The 21668-nt window shown below is 38.2% G+C and overlaps 2 protein-coding genes across 2 annotated transcripts; both read right to left on the reverse strand.

Moving 5' to 3' along the window:
• Positions 1–662: 662 nt before the first annotated feature.
• LOC134659603 (zinc finger protein 551-like) lies at positions 663–13342 on the reverse strand. The gene is made up of 8 exons (XM_063515279.1): positions 12966–13342; positions 12344–12673; positions 10868–11011; positions 9761–9886; positions 8080–8202; positions 3165–3247; positions 1403–1517; positions 663–782 (listed from the first exon to the last, which is right to left on the reverse strand). Exons 1-8 carry the CDS (start codon positions 13173–13175, stop codon positions 729–731), a joined length of 1185 nt encoding a protein of 394 aa, XP_063371349.1. The 5' UTR covers positions 13176–13342; the 3' UTR covers positions 663–728.
• A 1809-nt stretch (positions 13343–15151) lies between these two features.
• LOC134659486 (transmembrane emp24 domain-containing protein 5-like) lies at positions 15152–21354 on the reverse strand. The gene is made up of 6 exons (XM_063515130.1): positions 21024–21354; positions 19824–20000; positions 17667–17742; positions 16748–16901; positions 16100–16157; positions 15152–15295 (listed from the first exon to the last, which is right to left on the reverse strand). Exons 1-6 carry the CDS (start codon positions 21162–21164, stop codon positions 15218–15220), a joined length of 684 nt encoding a protein of 227 aa, XP_063371200.1. The 5' UTR covers positions 21165–21354; the 3' UTR covers positions 15152–15217.
• Positions 21355–21668: the final 314 nt, after the last annotated feature.

Here is a 21668-nt window from a genome sequence, read left to right on the forward strand (position 1 = left end):
ACGTTTTTTTCGCATTTCTTTCAAATACCTATTAACATGGAATTTTCATTGCTTGAAAATATTGGTGTGTTTAAAAACAAAGATTTTTTTTGTACTTTAGTTTATGCGTAAGGTCAAGTGAGGTAAATGCAACTATGGGGTTATTGCGTCTTTCCGTTCTTTCTCGAATACGATTGGTCGAAACGCCCTCTACTATGCAACGTTTCATTTCCAAGTAGCTCAGGCATGAAACGTTGCATAGTAGAGGCCGTTTCGACCAATCGTATTCGAGAAAGAACGGAGAGACGCAATAACCCCATAGTTGCATTTACCTCACTTGACCTTAGTAGTGATAACTCTGACGTACAACTGCTACAGATTTGCTAGCTCCGTTGCGGGGTATGTATATTATAAACTTAAATAGTGTCATTGCAAATGAAAAAAATGTATGGCAACATTTGTACGGTCACTTTGACCATACAAATGTCGAATGTGGCATACAAATGTCGACATAGGGCCATACAAATGTCGGAAAAGTGCCATACAAATGTCGTCAGGGTCTTACAAATGCCACGAAGATTATAAAGTGCCATAAAAATTTTGATACTGCCATACAATGTTGAAAAAATGCCTTATTGTTATTGTTCACATTATTTTAACATTACCATGAATCCAAATACTTATTCATATTTGCGTTTTTGACAAAATACGACACTTTTTACATAAATTAACAAATAATTTCAATAGATCTATAAATAAGTGAGCATCCGCGGTGTGATGTCTTCTGTTGCGTTGCTGTGTACCTGTTGGAATAAATAACATACATATTACTAGATATTGTTTTGGTTTACATTATTTTGTCTGTTAAAAAAACGTAAGACCTAGTTACTCGAATTTAGTTAGATATAGTTAATTTTCAAGGCGTTAGAGTAAGTTTCGATATTTTGAGCGACCTGGCGGTCTGGCCAAGGTGACGATCGCTTGAACTTCGCTATCGAATCGCTTTGTGGCTCTCTTACTCTATCACTCTTCCATATTAGTGTGACAGTGACAGTTGCGTTTCGTTCGCTACGGACCGTTAGCTGTCTACGGGGCCCTGGTTACAGAATAAGTAATAGTACTATTGTACAGAAAGGCCACTTCCTACAAAACCGAAGTCTGACTGCGATTCAGGGTCGAATCAGGCTCACTCCGCGATTTCGTCGCTTTGCTACAGGTAGATAAAAGTACATCCGATCCACACCAATTTTGGTGGCTAGCCGTAAGCCGCGCGTGGCGCTGTCGCCACCTAGCGGCCATATCTGTGCTGATCGTAACAGACGCGTTTTGTTAGCGAGTGAGTCTTCTGTACCTAGTACTATTATTTATTCTGTGCCCGAAGTCAAGCGTGTCTCCCCGCTGGCCTGGTGTAGGGTAAAGTCACCTGGAAGCGGTCGATATGCGGCTGGTCGGCGCGCGGCACGCCGTGCGAGCGAGAGAGGTGCTGTCGCACGTTGCCGGGCCGGGTAAACGTGTCGCGGCACACCGGGCAAATATATCTGTACAATAAAAGCGAATTTTATTAACTAATTTAATCTAAGCTTAATTGGGGGTATTACTGCAATGTTCCGCCGCCAGAGTGCAGCACTAGCACCCGTCGTAAACTGTAGAGTAATTTAGGTATACATACTCTCATACTCTTTTTTGACAAGTTTTCAAAGACAATAAAATACTTAATTTCGTGTCCCTAGACTCCCTACCAAAGAAAAATTGTTTTTTCAAAAACCATGTCGATATTTTTACTTTTTTGTTTACACAGGCGTTATTAGATCCATAAGTATTTAAGAACACATTAAAATTAACAACTTGGTCAGATAAAAGTTACATTTTGTACGGTAACGCAGGAGAAAAAAAGTTATCTCCCATACAAAAATCAGGGACACACCATTTTTGCCATTTTCTACTGCGTTACCGTACAAAATGTAACTTTTATCTGATCAAGTTGTTAATTTATTGTGTTAATTAAATATTTACGTATCTAATAATGCCCGCGTAAACAAAAAAGTAAGAAAATCAACATGGCTTTTGAAAAATCTATTTTATTTGCTAGGAAGTCTAGGGACACGAAATCAGTGTTCTAAAAGTTGATTCACCCTGATACATCAAGGCGGTTTATTTACAAAGGGCCTGCCGGGAAACGCGAAATCGAAACTCTGCCTCTTTATCGCTCAAATATGCAAGAGTGAAAAAGAGGTTGTTATTAGATAACAAAATTTCGACTCTCTCGTTTGCGATAGACCCTTAGATTGTGAAGGATTGAAGTGGCGCCCCCTACGCAGAATCTCGCGTAATATTCCCTATTCCATAGAGAAATATAGTAAGAATAGATTGCTCACTCCATACATCAGTTTTGGTACCAAAAAGACTATTATTTTCATAGTCGACATCTAGCATCGAAGTTGAGCATTAGACTTTTGGGTCGGTGCAACATCTATTGTCAAGTAGCAGTACTGATAATTCCGCTACTCGATGCTAGCATAGAGAAGAAAGTACATAGATTGCTCACTCCATACATCAGTTTTAGTACCAAAAAGACTATTAGCATCGAGAAGCGGAACTATCAGTACTGCTACTTGACAATAGATGTAGCTCCGACCGGAAAGTCTTATGCTGTTGAGATAAGACTTTCCGGTGCTAGATGCTAGATGTAGACACTGATGTAGAACTTTTAGAGATAAGTTAAAAGTATATTTGTTAGAAAAATGCTGTTATGACATTAGTGATTTTTAGTGTAACACTTATTATTTATTGTTGCTGACATAAACTTAAGTATATAATTGATTATTATTTATTTATTTTCTTACTTTATGATGAATTCGCTGTGGTTGTTTGTTGAAACGCTTAATGTCATAATAGAATTTATTTATTGAATAATCATGTATGTTTTGCATGCTTTTTTGTTTTGTCCACTAGGCTAATCATAACTGTATATATATTGAATATTCAAACACGATGTAAATTGTTCTTGAATAAATAAACTGAAACTGAAATTAATAGTCTAACTGATGTATGGAGTGAGCACTCTTGTCTTACTATATTTCTCTATGATGCTAGATGTCGACTGAAAATAATAGTCTTTTTGGTACCAAAACTGATGTATGGAGTGAGCACTCTATATATTCTGTTCTCTATGCCTATTCCCTTACCTGTATCTCTTCTCCCGGTGTGCCTTGAACACGTGCACCTGAAGCAACTTCTTCGACTTCTCCCGTTTAGCGCACAACGCACACTGCAACACGAAACACTTGCCAACACAATATAGTCTGCTGACAGACAGACGGACAGTGGAGTCTATCTATGCGTCCAAAGTTAAAACGGCCGTTTTTCGATATAAAACTTTCGTGAGACATTTTAAACTGTTTATACGACAACGGTTTCGCTCACTTGAATTTTTAGTCGCTATTGGCGACATGCACGAGTTGCAGTCGCCGCGAACACTCGAGCCTGAGGAAGGACCCCCGAAGGGCCCGAAACATGTTGCCAATAGCGACTAAAAATTCAAGTGAGGGAAACTGTTGTCGTCTAAACGGCCGTTTTTGTTTTGAGTTCATAGATCGACGAATCCAGCATCATAAAAACTAGTTTGATGTATTCAAATGGTATTAATACAAGATACAGTACGTAGCGGCCCCTTTATTAAATATCTTTCGTTAAATTTAAATAATCACGATTATTTAGAAGAGGCGTTAGTGTGCACGTTGATGGGCTTTTAAGAGAAGACATAAAAATAAGGTAAAGGCACTAGTGTTTGTCATAGGACCAGTAGTTGACAATAAAAAAAAACATGAAACGTTTGCCATGGGTAATTATCATAAAAGTACTATTGCGTCTTTTTGAGTCGGTTGAAAATATAAAGTGGAGTCCAGACGAGACAATTTTTCGCCAATCTGATGAAATTGTCCTATCGAATCAGGACGCAAACGCCAATTTGATTCCCCGATCAAATCAGCACGTGCGGACACAAAAATGCCATTTTTCGAAGTTATATTATCTATGGAATGCAAATTGGTGATTAAATTGTGTACGTGTGGACGCTAGATGAGATTGGCGCCAATTATTTTCCTGATCAAATCGGTCGATTTGCCCAGCTCGTCTGGACACGAGTTAAATGCAAGTTGTAAACAGTCCTTAATGTCAACCACTAGTGCACTATACGCAAATAAATAAAACATATATAAGTCTTTATTTCAAAACAATAAAAGATGCAAATATTTTTTTAACCTTGGCCAGTGGGGAGACACTCCTGACTTCGGGCAAACTCGGCTCCGTTCGGCTCAGCATTGCTCCGAGCAATTATTAGGGTTGGCACAACTTGATATCCCTTTGCGTGCACGACCACAGATAAGATAATGACTTGAATTTTGACAACCCTAAATAGCCGAAAGTAGCGTACCGAGTAGTATCATCAGGAGCTTGCGTTAAGTATTATAGTGGGCAAAGTTAAACAAATATTTGCATCTTTGTTAAATAGTGTGAACTAGTGCCGTTACCTTACCTTACAAATGCCGAGCGAGTGCGGCGCAGCCCTAGCGAGTGTCATAATATGTCCTTGTCTATTTCAATTGTCATTTTTATGTGTCATTCCCTGCCTAAAGGGTCCTTATGCTCCATGTGCATGAGGAACCTTCTTTTATAAAAAGCCTAAAAAAGGGGCTAAAGCTAATTTAAGTTTAAAATTAATATTAAATAAATACGTTAAATAAAACCGTATAAAATATAAATTAGGTATATAACTAATTTAATTAGAAACACTGATTATTTAGCGATTTAATATAATGTAAAGTTAGTTATTTTATTAGATCATAAAACATAAATAGTAAAGTATATATACACTAGACACATTAAATAATAATTGTATATTTTAAAGAATTAAAAAGGGATAAATTGAATGCATTCATATAAATATATATATGAGTTTGAATGTCTTTTGCCAAAAAAATGGTAATCATTCCCGCACTGAAAACCCCGATGTATGATAATAATATAAATACATAAAAAACTGTAATATGACTGGTAATATGACATCATGAAAAGTTACGCGTTTCTGAGAAAAACCAAATTATGACTAACTAAAATGCGGACAAACGATACTCGTACATTATGACTTTAAACTTAAACCTCCTGAGACCCAGAAGCATTTTTGTTTTTGAATTTGGAACCCTTAGTTACTCAATGAAAGTTCAATATATTTTTTGGAATATGTACAAACATTTGTACGCAAGGACTTAGGAGAGCCGACCCCATATGATATGGGAAAAGGCTAGGTGAAGAAGGACTATTCCGTCCATTATTTCTCGATGTATTTCTCGATCAACGAGCAAAATTTAAAAATCATCGACAAAGCAGCGATTGCTTTTAATTTGAGCAAGCAAAAGCAAATGGTTTTTTTCCTACGATTGATTGATAAGAAATATACGCTCGTGGACGGAATAGCCCCTATGACGGAATTAGCCACATTGGCCTTACTAAAAAAGTAGCTATGGGATCGTATGTAGTTATATTATCAGTGAAAAAGCATGGGTCGAAATGATATAAAAATAATAAAATCATTTATCCATATAGGTATATAAATATTTTTATAGTTTCATACATTTTCATTTAGTGTTTTAATCGTGTGTCGATAGGTGGCAGTAAACTAATTTTCCTAACACAGGACCCCTCTAATCTATCTATTCTCTTTGTAAATTGTATAACTTGGTGACATCATATTACTAAAACAGTCGCTATGGGATCGTATAGTCTGTCCATAGACTAGGAATCCTCTAGACGGAGTTTAGAGCAATTATTTCATGAAACCGATGCTGCCAAAAATACTGGGGTGCGGGGGACGAGGTGAGCGAGTCCCGTGCCGTGATTGGTCCGTTCAAACACACGGACGTCGCACAAAGACACTTTGACTCGAAAATGGAGTAAAACTACCGTATATTTGTGGCAGAGGGGGTAGCGCTACTATGCTCAGTCTCGAGGATGTCTTGTCTGTGAGTCTGTCTATGGTATAACCTATCTATGGTTATATAATATCATTGTGTATAGTCATGTCGTGGTGGTCGCTAGAGCTGCACGCGCACGATGGGCGCGCGCGCGTCGTGCCCGTGCACTCGGCGCGCGTGCGCGCGCACCTTGTTGGGTTTCTCGAAGCGGTGCGCGCACACGGGGCACAGGTAGCCGTACCGCTTGCCCGTGTGCGCGTTGTGCTTGTGGATCTGCAGGAACTTGCGCGACTTGAGCCGCTTCGGGCACATGTCGCACTGCCCGGAAAACCGCTTTTAAAAAACCGGCCAAGTGCGAGTCGGACTCGCGTTCCGTACATTAAAGCCCTTGCTACACGGTCGCCGACAAGCCCCTCAGACCGCGTGGCCTTGGTCTGGACGGACCGTGTAGACAGTTGTTTCCAACAAAATTTGACCAAAACTGACCAAGGTCAGACCAAGGACAGACGGTTAGAAGGCTTGTCGGCGACCGTGTAGCAAGGGCTTAAGTCCGACTCACACTTGACTGCACATAACTAATAGGTTTTCCTGTCATCTATAGGTAAAGAACTATTGTAGACTTGGAGAATACAACTAAACGGAGTAGCCATTAACAGGCTTTCCCCTCTGTCGAAAATAGGCGGCCAACGGTCATACACAATGTATGGACTGACGTTTATCTGACATAGCTATTTTTACGTTACGCATACATTTGACGTTCCCCTCCCCCGCAAAAATCGGCAGACTGTTTTGTACAGAAAATTACAGACAAGGCGTCTCCGTTTGATTATATCCTCTAAGATTGTAGACATAGACATAGAATAGATATAGAAATTTTTTATTTAACACCACATTGAAAAATGTTTACAGGCAATGCTACAAAACATTACAAGCCTTAGAATTAAACTTAAATAGGCACAAATTAATTTGTTTACATGTAGATACATGTGGATCTGCAGGAACTTGCGCGACTTGAGCCGCTTCGGGCACATGTCGCACTGCCCGGAAAACCGTTTTTAATAGTTACTTACGAATACTCTAGGCCAGCGGTCGGCAACCCGCGGCCCGCGGGCCGCATGCGGCCCGTGAACCTGTCACTTGCGGCCCGCGAGCCTCGCTGGCTATTTTGTATGTAATATTGACGAACAACAATGTCTGATAAAGTCATAAATATTAACAAAGTGCGGCCCGCGTCAACTTCATTAACTACTATGTGGCCCTTGGCTGCTAAAAGGTTGCCGACCGCTGCTCTAGGCCAAATATATGGTGCAATCTTTTCGAGCGATGGTGCCATACCTTTGGCCTACTGTCCAATAGATGGCGTTACTATTTGATTATTAACTAATAGGGAATATTACGCGAAAGTCTGCGTAAGGGGCGTCACATCAACAACAAGTAATCAATCTAAGGGTCTACCGCAAACGAGAGAGTCGACATTTTGTTATTTAACCTCTCTATCACTCTTGCATATTCGAGCGATAAAGAGGCAGATAGCTGACAGATGCACTCCATACAGCAGAAAACTGATGTATGGAGTGAACAATCTATTCTTACTATATTTCTCTATGGAATAGTGAATATTACGCGAAACTCTGCGTAGGAGGCGCCACTTCCACAATCCTTCACAATCTAAGGGTCTATCGCAAACGAGAGAGTCGAAATTTTGTTATCTAATAACAACCTCTTTTTCACTCTTGCATATTCGAGCGATAAAGAGGCAGATAGCTGAGTTTCGATTTCGCGTTTCCCGGTAGGCCCTTTGTAAACAAACCGCCTTGATGTATCAATGTCATATTCGATTGTCTGTGAATGCTGTGAAAACTTGTCAAAAAAAAAGATTAAGGTACAGTATGTATAATTAAGTTACTCTATGGTATACTTAAGTCACTAGTGCTGCACTCTGGCGGCAAAACATCGCAGTAATACTCCCTATTAACACATATTAGTGAATGAGTAAGAATCAAAGTCAAATGGCGTTCTAACAGTTTTAATCTTCTCTCGAAAGATGGCAGTAAATGTACTGTGGCTACATATTTACCATGACAGTAACTCTCTATATACTCTATTCTCTTTGGTATGCTATACTACACACCTGGAAGTTCTTCTCGGGCAGGTGTATAGCGATGTGCTGGACTAGGTTGGAGCGGCGGTGGAAAGAGGCGCCGCAATGGTCGCAGATGTAAGGCCGCTCGCCCGTGTGACGCCGCTCATGAATCTGTTTATAAGACACAAAAAAAAAAAAAAAAAAAAAAATTAGGGGACATATCTTACACAGATCGCCCTAGCACCAAACCAAAGACAACCCAATACAATAGACAACACACAGTACAATACAATAGTACAATATTATGTAACATATATCAATTTATACCCTTTTTTACACAAATAAACTACTCGAAACAAACAAAACAAACAAACAAACAATAATTTATTCGCAGAAAAAGGGTTAAGATTACATGTGTTAGTGTAATAAATAAGTATGTTTCACCTTTTCCGACCGTTTTAAACAGTATGCAAATTTTACAATTACAAAGGATATTTTAGCATTTAAATTCTACATACAAAATAAATGCGACAATTGGTAACATAACGACGAGTTATATCAGTAAAATTTAAGAATCGGAATCCGTATGATTCATAAAATCCTTTACAGTATAAAAACAGCGATCATTGAGCCAATATCTCAGTTTTTTAGTAAATTCCTTGCCCTCGAGTTCCTTTATTTGGACTGGTAATTTATTGTATATTACAATACTTGCATTGTAAGCGTTCCTTCTGTAAATGTCAGTCATGCATCGCGGTTGATTTAGCATATTTTTGTATTGTGGCCTAGGGTTGCTTGAACAATCTATTATATTCTAAAGACATATTATATATGTAACTCCGTATAAGATGAATAAAGTCTAAGGAAAAAATTGCTAAATTATTGATTGTACATTTCTAACTAAAGTGTCATTAAATAGAACTTGCTAACTATGTAAACAAAAGTTACTAGTAGATTGACATTCAGTGTCAATTTTAGTATGGCGGTTTGTTTACATAGTTAGCAAGTTCTATTGAATGACACTTTATAGTTCGTTTTTTTACCATTAGAAAGAACTTGCAAGAAGGTAAGCGATCTTGACATGTCTTTTAATTGAAAAACACTTTTTAAAAATCAAAAACTATTACTTATGAAAGCAGAAGAATATAAATGATCGTACTAGATTCATAATTGTTACATATTTGCCGTAACTTATTTTTTAAATTTGTTTTTCAATTAAAAGACACATCAAGATTGTTTACCTTATTTCTAATGCTAAAAAAAACGAACTATAAGCCGGTATGGTAATTTCCCGATTATAAGGAGATTAAAGACGCTTACATGAATTTTTGATAGTTAACGTTTGTTTGTTATGTATTTTTTTTTTTCAAAATTGTAGTTCCCTTTAGACTCCCCCCTAGACCTATGATGGCGCCATCTATGCAAACCTTTGACAGTTGCCAACCCCGTTGCCCCAATTTGTCATTTTAGGAGAAAATTGGTACAAAATCAGGATGAATCTGTTGGTTATACCGTAGACTGCTCAATGAAATAACATAGTTATAGTTCCCAAAATGTATTGTGCATCCGCACAGGCAAACAATCAGAAGAGAATGACATATGTATATACATAGTAAATATACGAACTCTATATAATGTAGGTATATTAGACACACGCCAACATCACTGTTGTAATTAAAGTAAGTTCCAACAGATTAATGAGTGGATCGGGAAACTAAACCAGACTCACGGTGAGCGCCTCCTTGGTGGCGGAGCTGTACTCGCAGTAGGCACACTTGTGTATCCGGCCGAGTCCGTGCCGCGCGCGTTTGTGCTCTTGTAACTGGTTGTTGTTGCGGCAACGTTTACCGCACGCCTGCGCCAAAATAGTTATTTACGATACAAGTCCTTAGCTTAGTCTACTGTCCTTAGCTAGATATAAATACTGCGGTGGCAGAATAACAGCGTCCGTTGCTGGAAGTCTTTAGGGCCGCTGTCAGGCGTGTCTCACTCCGCGATTTCGTCGCTTTGCTACAGGTAGCTAAAAGTACATCCGTTCGGCCCCAATTTTGGGGAAAGCCATAAGCCGCGCGTGGCGCTGTCGCCACCTAGCGGCCATATCTGTGCTGATCGTAACAGACGCGTTTTGTTAGAGAGTGAGTCTTCTGTACCTAGTACTATTATTTATTCTGTGCCGCTGTGCCCCGTAGTCTTTTGGCACAGACATCAGCTGAGCCACCTTCAATTAGTTTGTAAGCATTATTGTGTACTTTTATTATGTACCTATGTTCTCTTTGAAAAAAGTGCGGAAAGTAGGAAATTCGCAACGAGTGGCGATAAATTAAATTAAAACACGGCCGAAGGGAGTGTTTTAAATCGACACGAGTTGCGAATTGCCTATTCGCACGTGTATCGTACAACGTTATACAGTACATACGGCACTATCAACTTTCGACATGCACGGAAACTGTTTAGTGTATAATTTTTAACTGTTTAGTGTATAAGTTTTAACTGTTTATAGTTTGTTTACCTTATTTCTAATGCTAAAAAAACGATCTTGATGTGTCTTTTAATTGAAAAACACATTTTAAAAATAAGTTACGGCAAATATGTAACAATTATGAATCTAATACGATGATTTATATTCTTCTGCTTTCATAAGTAATCGTTTTTGATTTTTAAAAAGCGTTTTTCAATTAAAAGACATGTCAAGATTGCTTACCTTCTTGCAAGTTTTTTCTAATGCTAAAAAAACGAACTATAGTGTATAAGATCTTCTTTTTTTAAGCTTATATGGTGCTGTATATAAATGGTTTTTGGAATAAACGTTTTCTATAATATTCTATAAGTTGCTTACCTCGCAAACACAGTAGTTGGTGTGGAACCTCAAGTGTGCCTTGTATGTGGCCTTCATACGGAACTCCTTGCTACAAGTTGGACACTTGTAGGACGCCGCGTTCGGGATGGACACCCGCTTTCGGACCCCTGGCTTCTTTAGAAGCTGGGGAAAGAAGTTAACATTTAGAGATAGTTAATATCACATGTAATTCATGCCTCGTAACTATTTTTAAGGTAAACTAATAACAACGCAATAATAAAATAAACACGATCGCCCTACTTTATAGATTGTATACTATAGACACTGACACAGCATTACTTGGTTACAAAGTGTAAGATATCTCAATACCTATTTATGTCTCTTGTTCATGATTTTATTTTGCTATATTGATCATTAAATTAGTATATTATCTCTTTGCCTGAGATACAGGATTATATTCCTAGTTCAGGCGCACGTAACAATGTACGTAATATGTAAAAGTTCACGCATAATGTTAACATTAGCAATAAGGTTTTCTTAATAAATTATTCTTATTCTTATAATATTAAGCCCCGTCTCCATATTGCGCGGCAAGCTATCGAACATTGGCTCGCGCGGCAGCCGCGCGCAATCGATACCGGGCTGGCTCGCGAGCCAACTCGATCATTGGCTCGCTCGAACGCGGCTCGCGACGAACCATTCATTGTCGGTGTTTCGACGCGCGGCAAATGAATGTTCGCGCGCAGTTGGGACGGATGTGTACATATTTCAGTTGGCTCGCGCGGCCGCATACATGGATAATGAAAAGTGTCGTACATTAATTAAATTATACGGCACTAAACAGTTTCTATGGAACAGTAGGTAAATGTAGTGATTATCGCAACATATCATTTTTCTATTTGGCTGTACTTCGTTCCGTATAATTATTTCGTCGATCGCCTATTCCGAGTAATTCGTCGGTTCGCCTGCCGCGCGTGGCGGCCGCGCTATAGTTCTAGATGGTGCCAAAATTGGCTCGCGAGCCTAAATACAGGTTTGCCGCTGTCGAACAGTAATCGAGACGCGGCTTTAGGTACGTGACACACCACAGTTCGCGGACACCCATGGCTGTGCACTTTTGGAAAAAAATAATCTTTCTGAACTGAATCATAGAACCCGCTACGACTAAACAATAAAAGCATTTCAATAATATATTGTCTAGGCAAACTATGACTCGCGAAAGGTTTATCCTCCTAAGGCCCAAGGTCCTACCTATAGTACTACTTCAGTTCGATGAAATTTAAGTCTTATTCAATTGGAATAGAAACGCTTTTGCTTTGTTTCGTTCCATTTTCAAACAACGCAAAATCAACTCTATTTCCTACACTTTAGGTGCATATTTCAGTGGCAAGATTTGGATTTTTAATTTGTATGGCTGGGCTATAGGAGGATACAGAAAACCATTATTGGTAGCTCTTTGAAATTCTTAAAACTGGAGATTTATCTTTTCAAAAGGCTGCCAAATTTGTTAATTACCCGCTTTATTTTAGGTTTCTCATCCACATCCGGATACTCAAGCACCGGAACCTCCGGATAATCATCATCGTTCTGAAAATCATCATACGAACAGTCAAAGTCCAATTCCTCTTTTTCCACTTTCCGCTTAATCTTTACCGCCCTTGGGCTTTTTAGTTTCACTGTTTTCCGTGTCGCTTTCGATATTGATTTTCTCTTTGTTTTCAGCCCTGACATGTTTAAGAGGGACTTCTCAGCTTTCTTGCTCTGTTTCCGGAATTGTAAGGCGTTGTTCATTTTCTCTATGCAGATAGTGCACATTTTTTGTGAGAGGCCATCATTCTCCACTATCTGAAAGAGAAATAATATAGCCTTTATTTATTATATAATAAGAGAAGTAATAGTACTACCAAACGGAAAGGCCACTTCCTACAAAACCGAAGTTTGAAGTATTTGATGTCTGCAATTTTTTTTAATTTGTTATTTATTACACAGAAGTTACAACTTTTTTGTTAAAGACAGAGCTCCACAAAACTACATTTGTTTGACTGTGGAATTAATTATAGGAATGATATTTATCTTTCTTTAGCCTGTTATATACACGGCAGACCATCTTTAAGCAACAATATCAGTAAAACTATACCTCTAAACCTGTGACGAGTCTCAATTCCTCGCTTCGTTTCTTTTCCATGCCAGGGCTGTAGAAAATAGCCACGAGCTCCTCATCGCTCAGGCAGGTCCGGCAGTACATGGACTGCGTGTCCGGCTTCCTTTCGGCCTTAAATGCAGTCTCTTTAGCACGTAAACTACGTCGCTTCATGCTCATTCTGTTTAACATCAATAAGGCCAACATTTTCTAAGTTTTGCGACTTGATTTACAATGGAAGCCGTTTGTTAAACACGAAGATACATCAAATTTGTTCATATAGAAGCTTATGTGAAAGTAATTCTTGATATTTTATTTGATATTGCTAAAACATTCAAGTTTTTAGTTCATAAGCCGCAATATAAACAACTCTGGCGGCCAATCGGCCATTATTTTATTGACGTTTTTTTTTTTAATCAATGAAAGCGACCGCTGTTCGAGCTACGTTTAAAATCGTTCGAGTTTCAGAGGAGTAGCGCCATCTAGTGGTGAGTAGCAAGTTTCGAGCTTGCTTTAAAGCCCCCTCCACACTCGCATTTGCGGCTTCGCCCGCGGTTCACGCACATAGTCTGGAAGGGGCTTAAAGGTTTTGTTCAAACAAAACACACATTGGACAAAGAAATTGGACACCGAAAAAATGTGATGACCACGACAATATTGACTTTTGTAAGGCAGAGGGAATTTTGAGCTCTACAACTAAGTGATAGGGTTCAATTTTGCGTAATATTGACATCTTTATGCCCGATAAAGGGAGCTTGGATTGCACACCCTGCCGGTCTGTCAATTATTCATGGCCTGCAAAGGTAAGCCGTATCCAGACGAGCTGGGCATATCGACCGATTTGATCAGGAAAATAATTGGTGCCAATCTCATCTAGCGTCCACACGTACACAATTTAATCACCATTTGCATTCCATAGATACTAACTTAACTGGCATTTTTGTGTCCGCACCTGCTGATTTGATCGGGGAATCAAATTGGCGTTTGCGTCCGCACGGCCTGAATCGATCGGACAATCAGATTGGCGAAAATTTGTCTCGTCTGGACTGCACTATAAAGGGACTTATTCAATACAGTTGGACAAACAAGATGCAAAGAAAACATATTTTTACGAAACAATTTTATTGATCTACTTTGATAGGTATAGGTAGGTGTACATTTTTATCATATTTATTCAAAATATGATACTATGTAAAATCATCCTAATAAGAAACATGCCTTTAGCCTTGATGATTTCATCATCTACTTACTTAATATTAAAAAAAAATTATATATCATACTTATCAGTTTTTCTTTTTTTATGTTACCTATAATGTTGTCTAAAAAATATCTTGTATGTTGAAATAAAAGTGTTCAGATGACAAGAAAAATTTAGACAAGTTTTGATTTACATTTAGAGTTCAATTTAAATATAATTTTAACATAAGTAAGCATAATTCAACATATTGATTATCCTTTGGCACTCAATCATACATACCTATCATGTTAATATCTATCTTAAATCTTTACCATAGTTTGTGCATTTTTGGTTTATTTATTTTATCACCTCACTTATTTAATATTAATATGAATCTAACAAAATTGTAGAAACACATTTTACTAAAATATCGTAAAAATTGACTATAACTATTAAATACAAAAAACCCAACCTACTTTAATTTGCGACAAACTACGCAATTTTGATAGCTAACTGTTTAAATAAAACTAGTACAGTCAGGAGCAGAAGTTGCTAAGCGGGCGAGGTGTTCATAATAATCTTCATTGTTAAGAGAATAAGAGCATGTTAAGGTAATTTTGAACACCTCGCCCGCTTAGCTACTTTTTTTCACATTTCGTTCGATTTTAAAACAAAACAAATATAACACTATTTTCTAATAGCATTGATTCAAATAAAAACAAACTATACGTGTGCTACAACTGCTACACAAGTATACAGCAATTTGTAAACCATTTTAGTACGCGTTCTTAAAAAAATGTTGTTTATCACAATGTTTGATATGGCAACCAAAAAATCTAAGTTGTGACGCATCGGGGCGTGTTGTTACGTACTGGGGCGAGTTGTTACGCACCGGGGCGAGTTGTGACGCACCGGGGCGAGTTTTTACGCACGGGGCGAGTTTTTACGTACTGCGGCGAGTTGTTACGTACTGGGGCGAGTTGTGACGCACCGGGGCGAGTTTTTACGTACTGGGGCGAGTTGTTACGTACTGGGGCTAGTTGAGACGCACTGGGGTGGGTTGTGACTAGTGTCATTGCGAGCTGAAGCTGGGAATTAGCTTCCTGAAGCGATTGTGTTTGTCTTCGAACAAACTCCGCACGAAGATTACCTGGAAAAAATTATATTCACAATTAAAATATGCCAGAAAAAAGGACATTACGGACAATGAGCTATATAATAAATTGAAAATATACATCATATGCATCTCAATGGCGCCATTTTCCACGCCGTGTCAAACATAAAAGCTGTCACTCAGACGCCACATCATTGAAGTGTCAAAACTGATGTTGAACTTTATGTATATGCACGTAGGTCGATGTTGCTCTGTGCTCTGTGACCGATTAATCGGTCTTTGGCGTTGAACCTACGGTGCGGATATATCGGTCATTGGCGTCCAAAAGGTTAATACATTTCTTCAATTTCTTGCCTGTATCTAGTCTAGTCTAGTAGGTACAAAAATTGAAAAGTAAATAGGGAATATAACGCAAAACTCTGCGTAGGGGGCGCCACTAGCACTTCCGGGGGGCCTACTGCGAAATACGAAATTTCGTTATCTGCGTCTATCACTCTTGCATATTCGAGCGATAGAGCGAAATTTCGATTTTCGCGTTTCGCGGTAGACCTCTGATTACAAACCGCCTTGATGCATCAATGTCATATTAAAAACTTGTCAAAAAAACTGTTTTAGGCATAACACTGATATATGATTTAAACTTTCACGATTTTTACACATTATTAAATTGTACAACGGGACTTAAACGCGTATCTAAGTTTTAAGATTTACCTCCGACGTTTCGAGGACGATACGCGATTAAGTCCCGTTGTACAATGTAATAATGTTTTAGGCATAGTATGTATAAGTCTATGGTTTACATTATGTGCTAGTGCTGCCCTCGGGCGGCTTGTAACTCACTTGTGTGATCCCAACTCCGATCATGAGCACGATTTGCCACATGGACCACGTCATTACTCTGCAACAAAACTAAATAAGTCACTACATAGTATAAAACAAAGTCGCTTCCCGCTGTCTGTCTGCCCCTATGTATGCTTAGATCTTTAAAACTACGCAACGGATTTTAATGCGGTTTCTTTTAATAGATAGAGTGATTCAAGAGGAAGGTTTATGTATAATTTGATAATCCGTGCGACGCCGGGGCGGGTCGCTAGTAATTTATAAACTGAAATAGATAAAACACTAAAGAAAAAGTGACCAAGTCCGAGTCCGGTGCCGAGGCGGGAATCGAACCCGCGTCTTCAGCTTACGCGGCCGTCCTTAGCACTAGAATTTGGGACGTATAGCTGTGGCCGGGTGACTACTTAAAGAACACAAATCAAAATATTTTCATAAAAATAATTTCGTAACTTTCGCCCTGCTACTTAAGGTTCCGTCACACAGGCGCGTTTTCCGGGCGTGAGCGGGGCGCGCCGCTTTTACATATAAAACGCCTCGCCCGGAAACCGCGCCTGTGTGACGGAACCTTTAATGGGGGTACCTATAAATACCGGTTAACCTAAAAACATTGGTTCCTGAAGTCCTAGAATCGTGAAATTTGCTTTATACCTGGCGTTCATTTCTTCAGCTATGTTTCTGTCCCTGGCTTCTCTCGCGGAGTGCGCTTCCTGGAGCCTCCGCGCCGCGCCCACGTTGTCCTTGACGCGGTTTATGGACTCGGAGATGTCGCGAACTTTCATTATGTACGACTCCAGAGAGTTGCCTGAAAGATTCCGTTAAAATTATGTTACGAACGAGACTAGTCGAAAAATATGGCAAATTATCGACCACTAATACAGAAATTAGAATCGGGCATTAAAGACAAATTGGACTTAGTTTGACAACCTGGCCGCGTAGCCAACATGCCAATAGCTCCGTAGCGATCGAAACGCAACTGTCACTGTTGCAGTAATATGGAAGAGCGAGAGACACGAGAGCGATTCGATGGCGAAGCGACAGTGATTGTCACTTGGCTAGGCCGCCTGTGTGGGTACTGGGTAGTGACCCTGACTATGAGGCCGATGGTCCTGGGTTTGAATCCCAGTAAGAGCATTTATTTGTGTGATGGGCACAGATATTTGTTCCTGAGTCATGGGCGTTTGTGTTTCCTATGTATTTAAGTACTTACTGTGGGACGTGCTCGCCACACAAATGAATGCCCTTATCAGGATTTGAACCCGAGACCATCGGCTTCATATTACCCACTAGGCCAGACAGGTTGTCAAACGTTGGTATGACCATAGAGAAAAAAACACATAGATTGCTCACTCCATACATCAGTTTTGGTACCAAAAAGACGATTATTTTCATTATGCTCAACAACATAAGAGTTTCCGGTCGGTGCTACATCTATTGTCAAGTAGCAGTACTGATAGTTCCGCCACTCGATGCTAGATGTAGACACTGAATTAATAGTCTTTTTGGTACCAAAACTGATGTATGGAGTGAGCACTCTTGTCTTACTATATTTATCTATGGTATGACTCACCCAGCTCCATCTCTTTGTCCCCGCCGTAGTCGTGTTCGGGCGCGTCGTCGCTCGTCGTCATCAGATCGAAAAATACCTGAAAACGAGCGACGCTAATATAGACTACTAACGGAATGCTAAATTTAAGTTATGATTTGCATGTTAATACTTAAAAACACTAGTGTATAATGCCATACGATATAGTACATTACATACCTAGGGAGGTGAATTCGTGAATGCTCCAGAGTCCAGATCGCAGGTGTTTGTGGCGAGGGCCATAAATATGCGATCTGGGGCTTTACGAATTACCGCCCGTGGTTTGTCTAAAGTTTTACGTCTTGCCTTGGCCAGGAAGTGAGATTTTCTCCCCGCTACGCGAGGAGAAACCACTTACAGCCCTAGAGTGACGTAAAATAAATAACAGCAATAGGCTAATTGACATTTTTTTATGAATGGTATCAGTCGATCAAGTTTGTTTTGAGGATCAAATGTCTGTATGGGACCCATTGTCTTAAAGCAATACAAAAGTCACAAATGATGGTCAAAGAATGACGAAACGCTTCTAACAAAATGACAATATATCGTGACGTCACCATGTAACGTTAGAAGTAGGGCTTGCAATTCGAATATTCGAATATTCGAATTTGTCGAATATTCGACCTGTTTTGATATTCGAATATTCGGCCGCTCAGGTTTCGAATATTCGAATATTTTTTATTACTATAAAAAAATTTATGTCATCCGCTGTAGTTACAGTTTCTGTGTGTTTTACGGGTATTTACAGTGAATGAGGAACGGTAGGTACCCAAATACGAAGGAAATAATATTTTTACTGTATTCCTCTCGATAGACTTCGTGAATATTCAGTGAATCCTAACTCAATTTAAAAGAAAACGAAATCAAAAAGTATGTTATTTTTACGGTGCGTAAGTTTTAAGTTAAAGGGTCATTCTGTTTATTCAGCACAAGCGTACGTTAAGCGAATTTTTGAAGTCTAAACCTTGCCACTTATCGCAATTCTCAAATTTAATCATACCAAACCTGCCCAACTTGGTAATCTAACCATGCACCTTTAGCTGACGAATAATCCACCCAGTACTCAACTAACTTTTTCCCTTAAATATTCCAATATTATATAATTAGCCGACCATTAGGAATAATAACTTGCCAAAACAAATAAAGTCAATAAAGATTCAAAATACAATTAAATTAAAGGCCTTTTTACAGGGTGATTACAAGTTAATTCAAATCGGAAAATAATTACCTACTAAAAAAAATATCTTACATACCTAGGTGTTTGGATAGTTAAAGTTATATTATTTCACGCAACGACGCATTTATAATAAGTTATATCTAGAAATATTAAATACGTCTAATTTTGGCGTTTTACTTGTTTTTATAACTGTGGGCATCTTATAAATAGTAGGATGATAAAATCTAGTCAATTAAGTGGATTTCTGCCAAATATCCTTAGTTTTAGCAATATGTGAAAAAAGCTTTTGAATAAAACGATAATAAACCGATTTTTCGTTTCTTTTCTTATTTTTTATAATATTCGAATAATTATTCGAATATTCGAATACGTCGTCAGAAAAAGTCGAATATTCGAATATCTGAAAGTTTCGAATATTTGCAAGCCCTAGTTAGAAGCCGTTTCGATGTATCAAGGAAATTGCGATTTTGTCGATCAAATATTGTGTTTATGTATATTATTGCCATACAATATTTTTTTTAAAGAAAATGCAAGGAATCGAATGGTACCATTATTTTTTCCTATTTGGAAGTTAAAAACAGACTTTTTTTTTAAACTTTAAGGTCTTGTATTTGTTTATTATTCCCATATATTTTTTAAGTTTCCAATATATTGTGATAAATTGCTCATTTTCTATCTATTTAACTAAATTTAGTTGTAAAATTCAACATGTGTCAATAACCCTATGCATAAATAGTCTGCAATAGATGCAAAGGCCTGTGATAATGGTCTACTCTATCTACTGATGCTTACTGTGGCATGTCCACACTGTGCTTGTATTCAGTCGGACTAATGGCCAGTTGCACTAACCACATTTAGTGTAGTATGAAACTTCCCATACGATAAAATTTAGCAAACGCTTTAACGGTGACAGATGGTTTGGTGCAACCGACCCTAATAAGGGCTACTGATGATTGTAAACTTACAGTTTTGGTGCTGAATGTGCTGAAACTGTTATCGAAGCAGAACCTATAGTCGCCCTCCACGGTGGCGGTGTGTCGGTGACTGTTCTCAGGTTTCTTGTAGTCCGCCACCAGGACCCGACCCACTGCGTCTGCCAGCTGGAACGAGATGTCCAACTCCCCATGTGTCGCATCTATCACCTGATAAAACAAGGAAAATTATATGTATGTAAACACTTTTTAATTATGTTTTTTTTCCTAGTTATGTATATTAAGTTTGTATGCACTAATAAACAACATTTTGACAATTTAAACACTTTGTTGTACATAAGACAGTTCAAAAATAAAAAGGAGAACTTATCCCTATAAGGGATCTCTTCCAGTCAACTTTTAAGCAATTTTGAAAAATTAATCACGGTAAATATGTAACTATTATGAATCATATACGATTATTTACACTTCAATTAAAAGATAGTAGTGTTTTTCTAATGCTAAAAAAAACGAACTATAACATATACATTTTATTATCTATAACTTACTGATAGCAGTAATTACAACACGTGGCTGCTAACAACGCAGCTGATAAGACCAAGGTAGACCATTTTAATAGGGCTATTAAAAAATATTGTTCATTTTAGACTTCAAGGAAAGACGTAATTAAGATGACAGCTGTCACCATACCCAAGCTAGAGTGTGTGCGGAAAGAAAAAGAGTTGTGGAATGCAAGGGAGCCAACACATTTTACGCCTCTTCTCTTTCCGCACAGACTATATGGAAAGACACTTTTCAACAACATGTTTCGAAATCAGTCTGAAATATTTAAAAAAACATACCCTACCAATAGTTGCAGACAGGCAAAAATCAATTATATGTATTCACACTTTCAGTGCCAAGCCAAGCACTTTATTCCCAATACAAAATGAACCCACCTTGCAGGTTCTTGGCATATCTTTTTCATATTTATTGAATATGTGTTTAGATAATTATGATTATAACATTCAAATAGTTCTACTCTGATAGCCAGAGATATTATTTTGTAAACAATTATTACAGAACATTTCAATCATAAAGATAATTACAGTGCAAATGTTAACTTGTTTAATAAATAAACAAGTCATCACTTCCATAAAACATATTTTTTTCGTTCATAAGGTTATTTTTTGGGAAACCAAAACGAAAGATTTAGGTTAGTTTTTGTAAGATTTTTTCACAATCATAGTTTACCTGATATTCAATATCGATAACTTCATTGGGCTTGACTTTCTGGAAGAAACAGTCCGTGTGGCCAGGCTGAACTGTGAATGTAACATCTTTTTCAAACGCAAACACAGAACTGAAAACTATCGTTAATAAATAATATCGCATTTCGCCGGTTACTAGACGAAGTTGACTTTTAAACTGATACTAGGTTGAACGCACAATCACGCGAGTTATTTATAGGACCATTCGAAGTGTTTAATGTTTATTTATAGAGTAAAAAACAAAGAAAACGAGCAAAACATGTAGCAAATATAGGGGCGGGATGCGTTCCGAATACTGTGATATTTTTAAACATTTGACAGCTGACATTTCAATAAAGTGTGTTAAAGCCTTACTACACGTATTAACTCGTTACTTAACAACGTTAACGCGTTATAACGTTATATTTTCCGTAACGTGGTATCCAGACGAGACAATTTTTCGCCAATCTGATGAAATTCTCCGATCGAATCAGCAGGTGCGGACACATAAATGCCAATTTTCGTAATTATCTATGGAATGCAAATTGGCCAATTATTTTCCTGATCAAATCGACTGATTTGATCAGTCCCGTCACTTATTTCATTTTATGATTTAGATTGCAAATTAAATAAATTGGTTAATTGAGTA

This window comes from Cydia amplana, chromosome 25, assembly GCF_948474715.1.
Source record: "Cydia amplana chromosome 25, ilCydAmpl1.1, whole genome shotgun sequence".
In the NCBI taxonomy this organism is placed as follows: Eukaryota; Metazoa; Arthropoda; class Insecta; order Lepidoptera; family Tortricidae; genus Cydia; species Cydia amplana.

What these genes read in the sequence shown, in the direction of transcription:
- LOC134659486 (XM_063515130.1), bottom strand. Translation starts at nt 21,164, where the DNA reads ATGCGATATTATTTATTAACGATAGTTTTCAGTTCTGTGTTTGCGTTT. An exon ending in GCTGAAGAAATGAACGCCAG is followed by an intron (nt 16,158 to 16,747) that starts GTATAAAGCAAA and finishes GTTTTGTTGCAG; the next exon opens with AGTAATGACGTGGTCCATGT. An exon ending in TCGGAGTTGGGATCACACAA is followed by an intron (nt 15,296 to 16,099) that starts GTGAGTTACAAG and finishes AATTTTTTCCAG; the next exon opens with GTAATCTTCGTGCGGAGTTT.
- LOC134659603 (XM_063515279.1), bottom strand. Translation starts at nt 13,175, where the DNA reads ATGTTGGCCTTATTGATGTTAAACAGAATGAGCATGAAGCGACGTAGT. An exon ending in GACTCGTCACAGGTTTAGAG is followed by an intron (nt 12,674 to 12,965) that starts GTATAGTTTTAC and finishes TTTCTCTTTCAG; the next exon opens with ATAGTGGAGAATGATGGCCT. An exon ending in CACCGGGAGAAGAGATACAG is followed by an intron (nt 1,518 to 3,164) that starts GTAAGGGAATAG and finishes TTTATTGTACAG; the next exon opens with ATATATTTGCCCGGTGTGCC.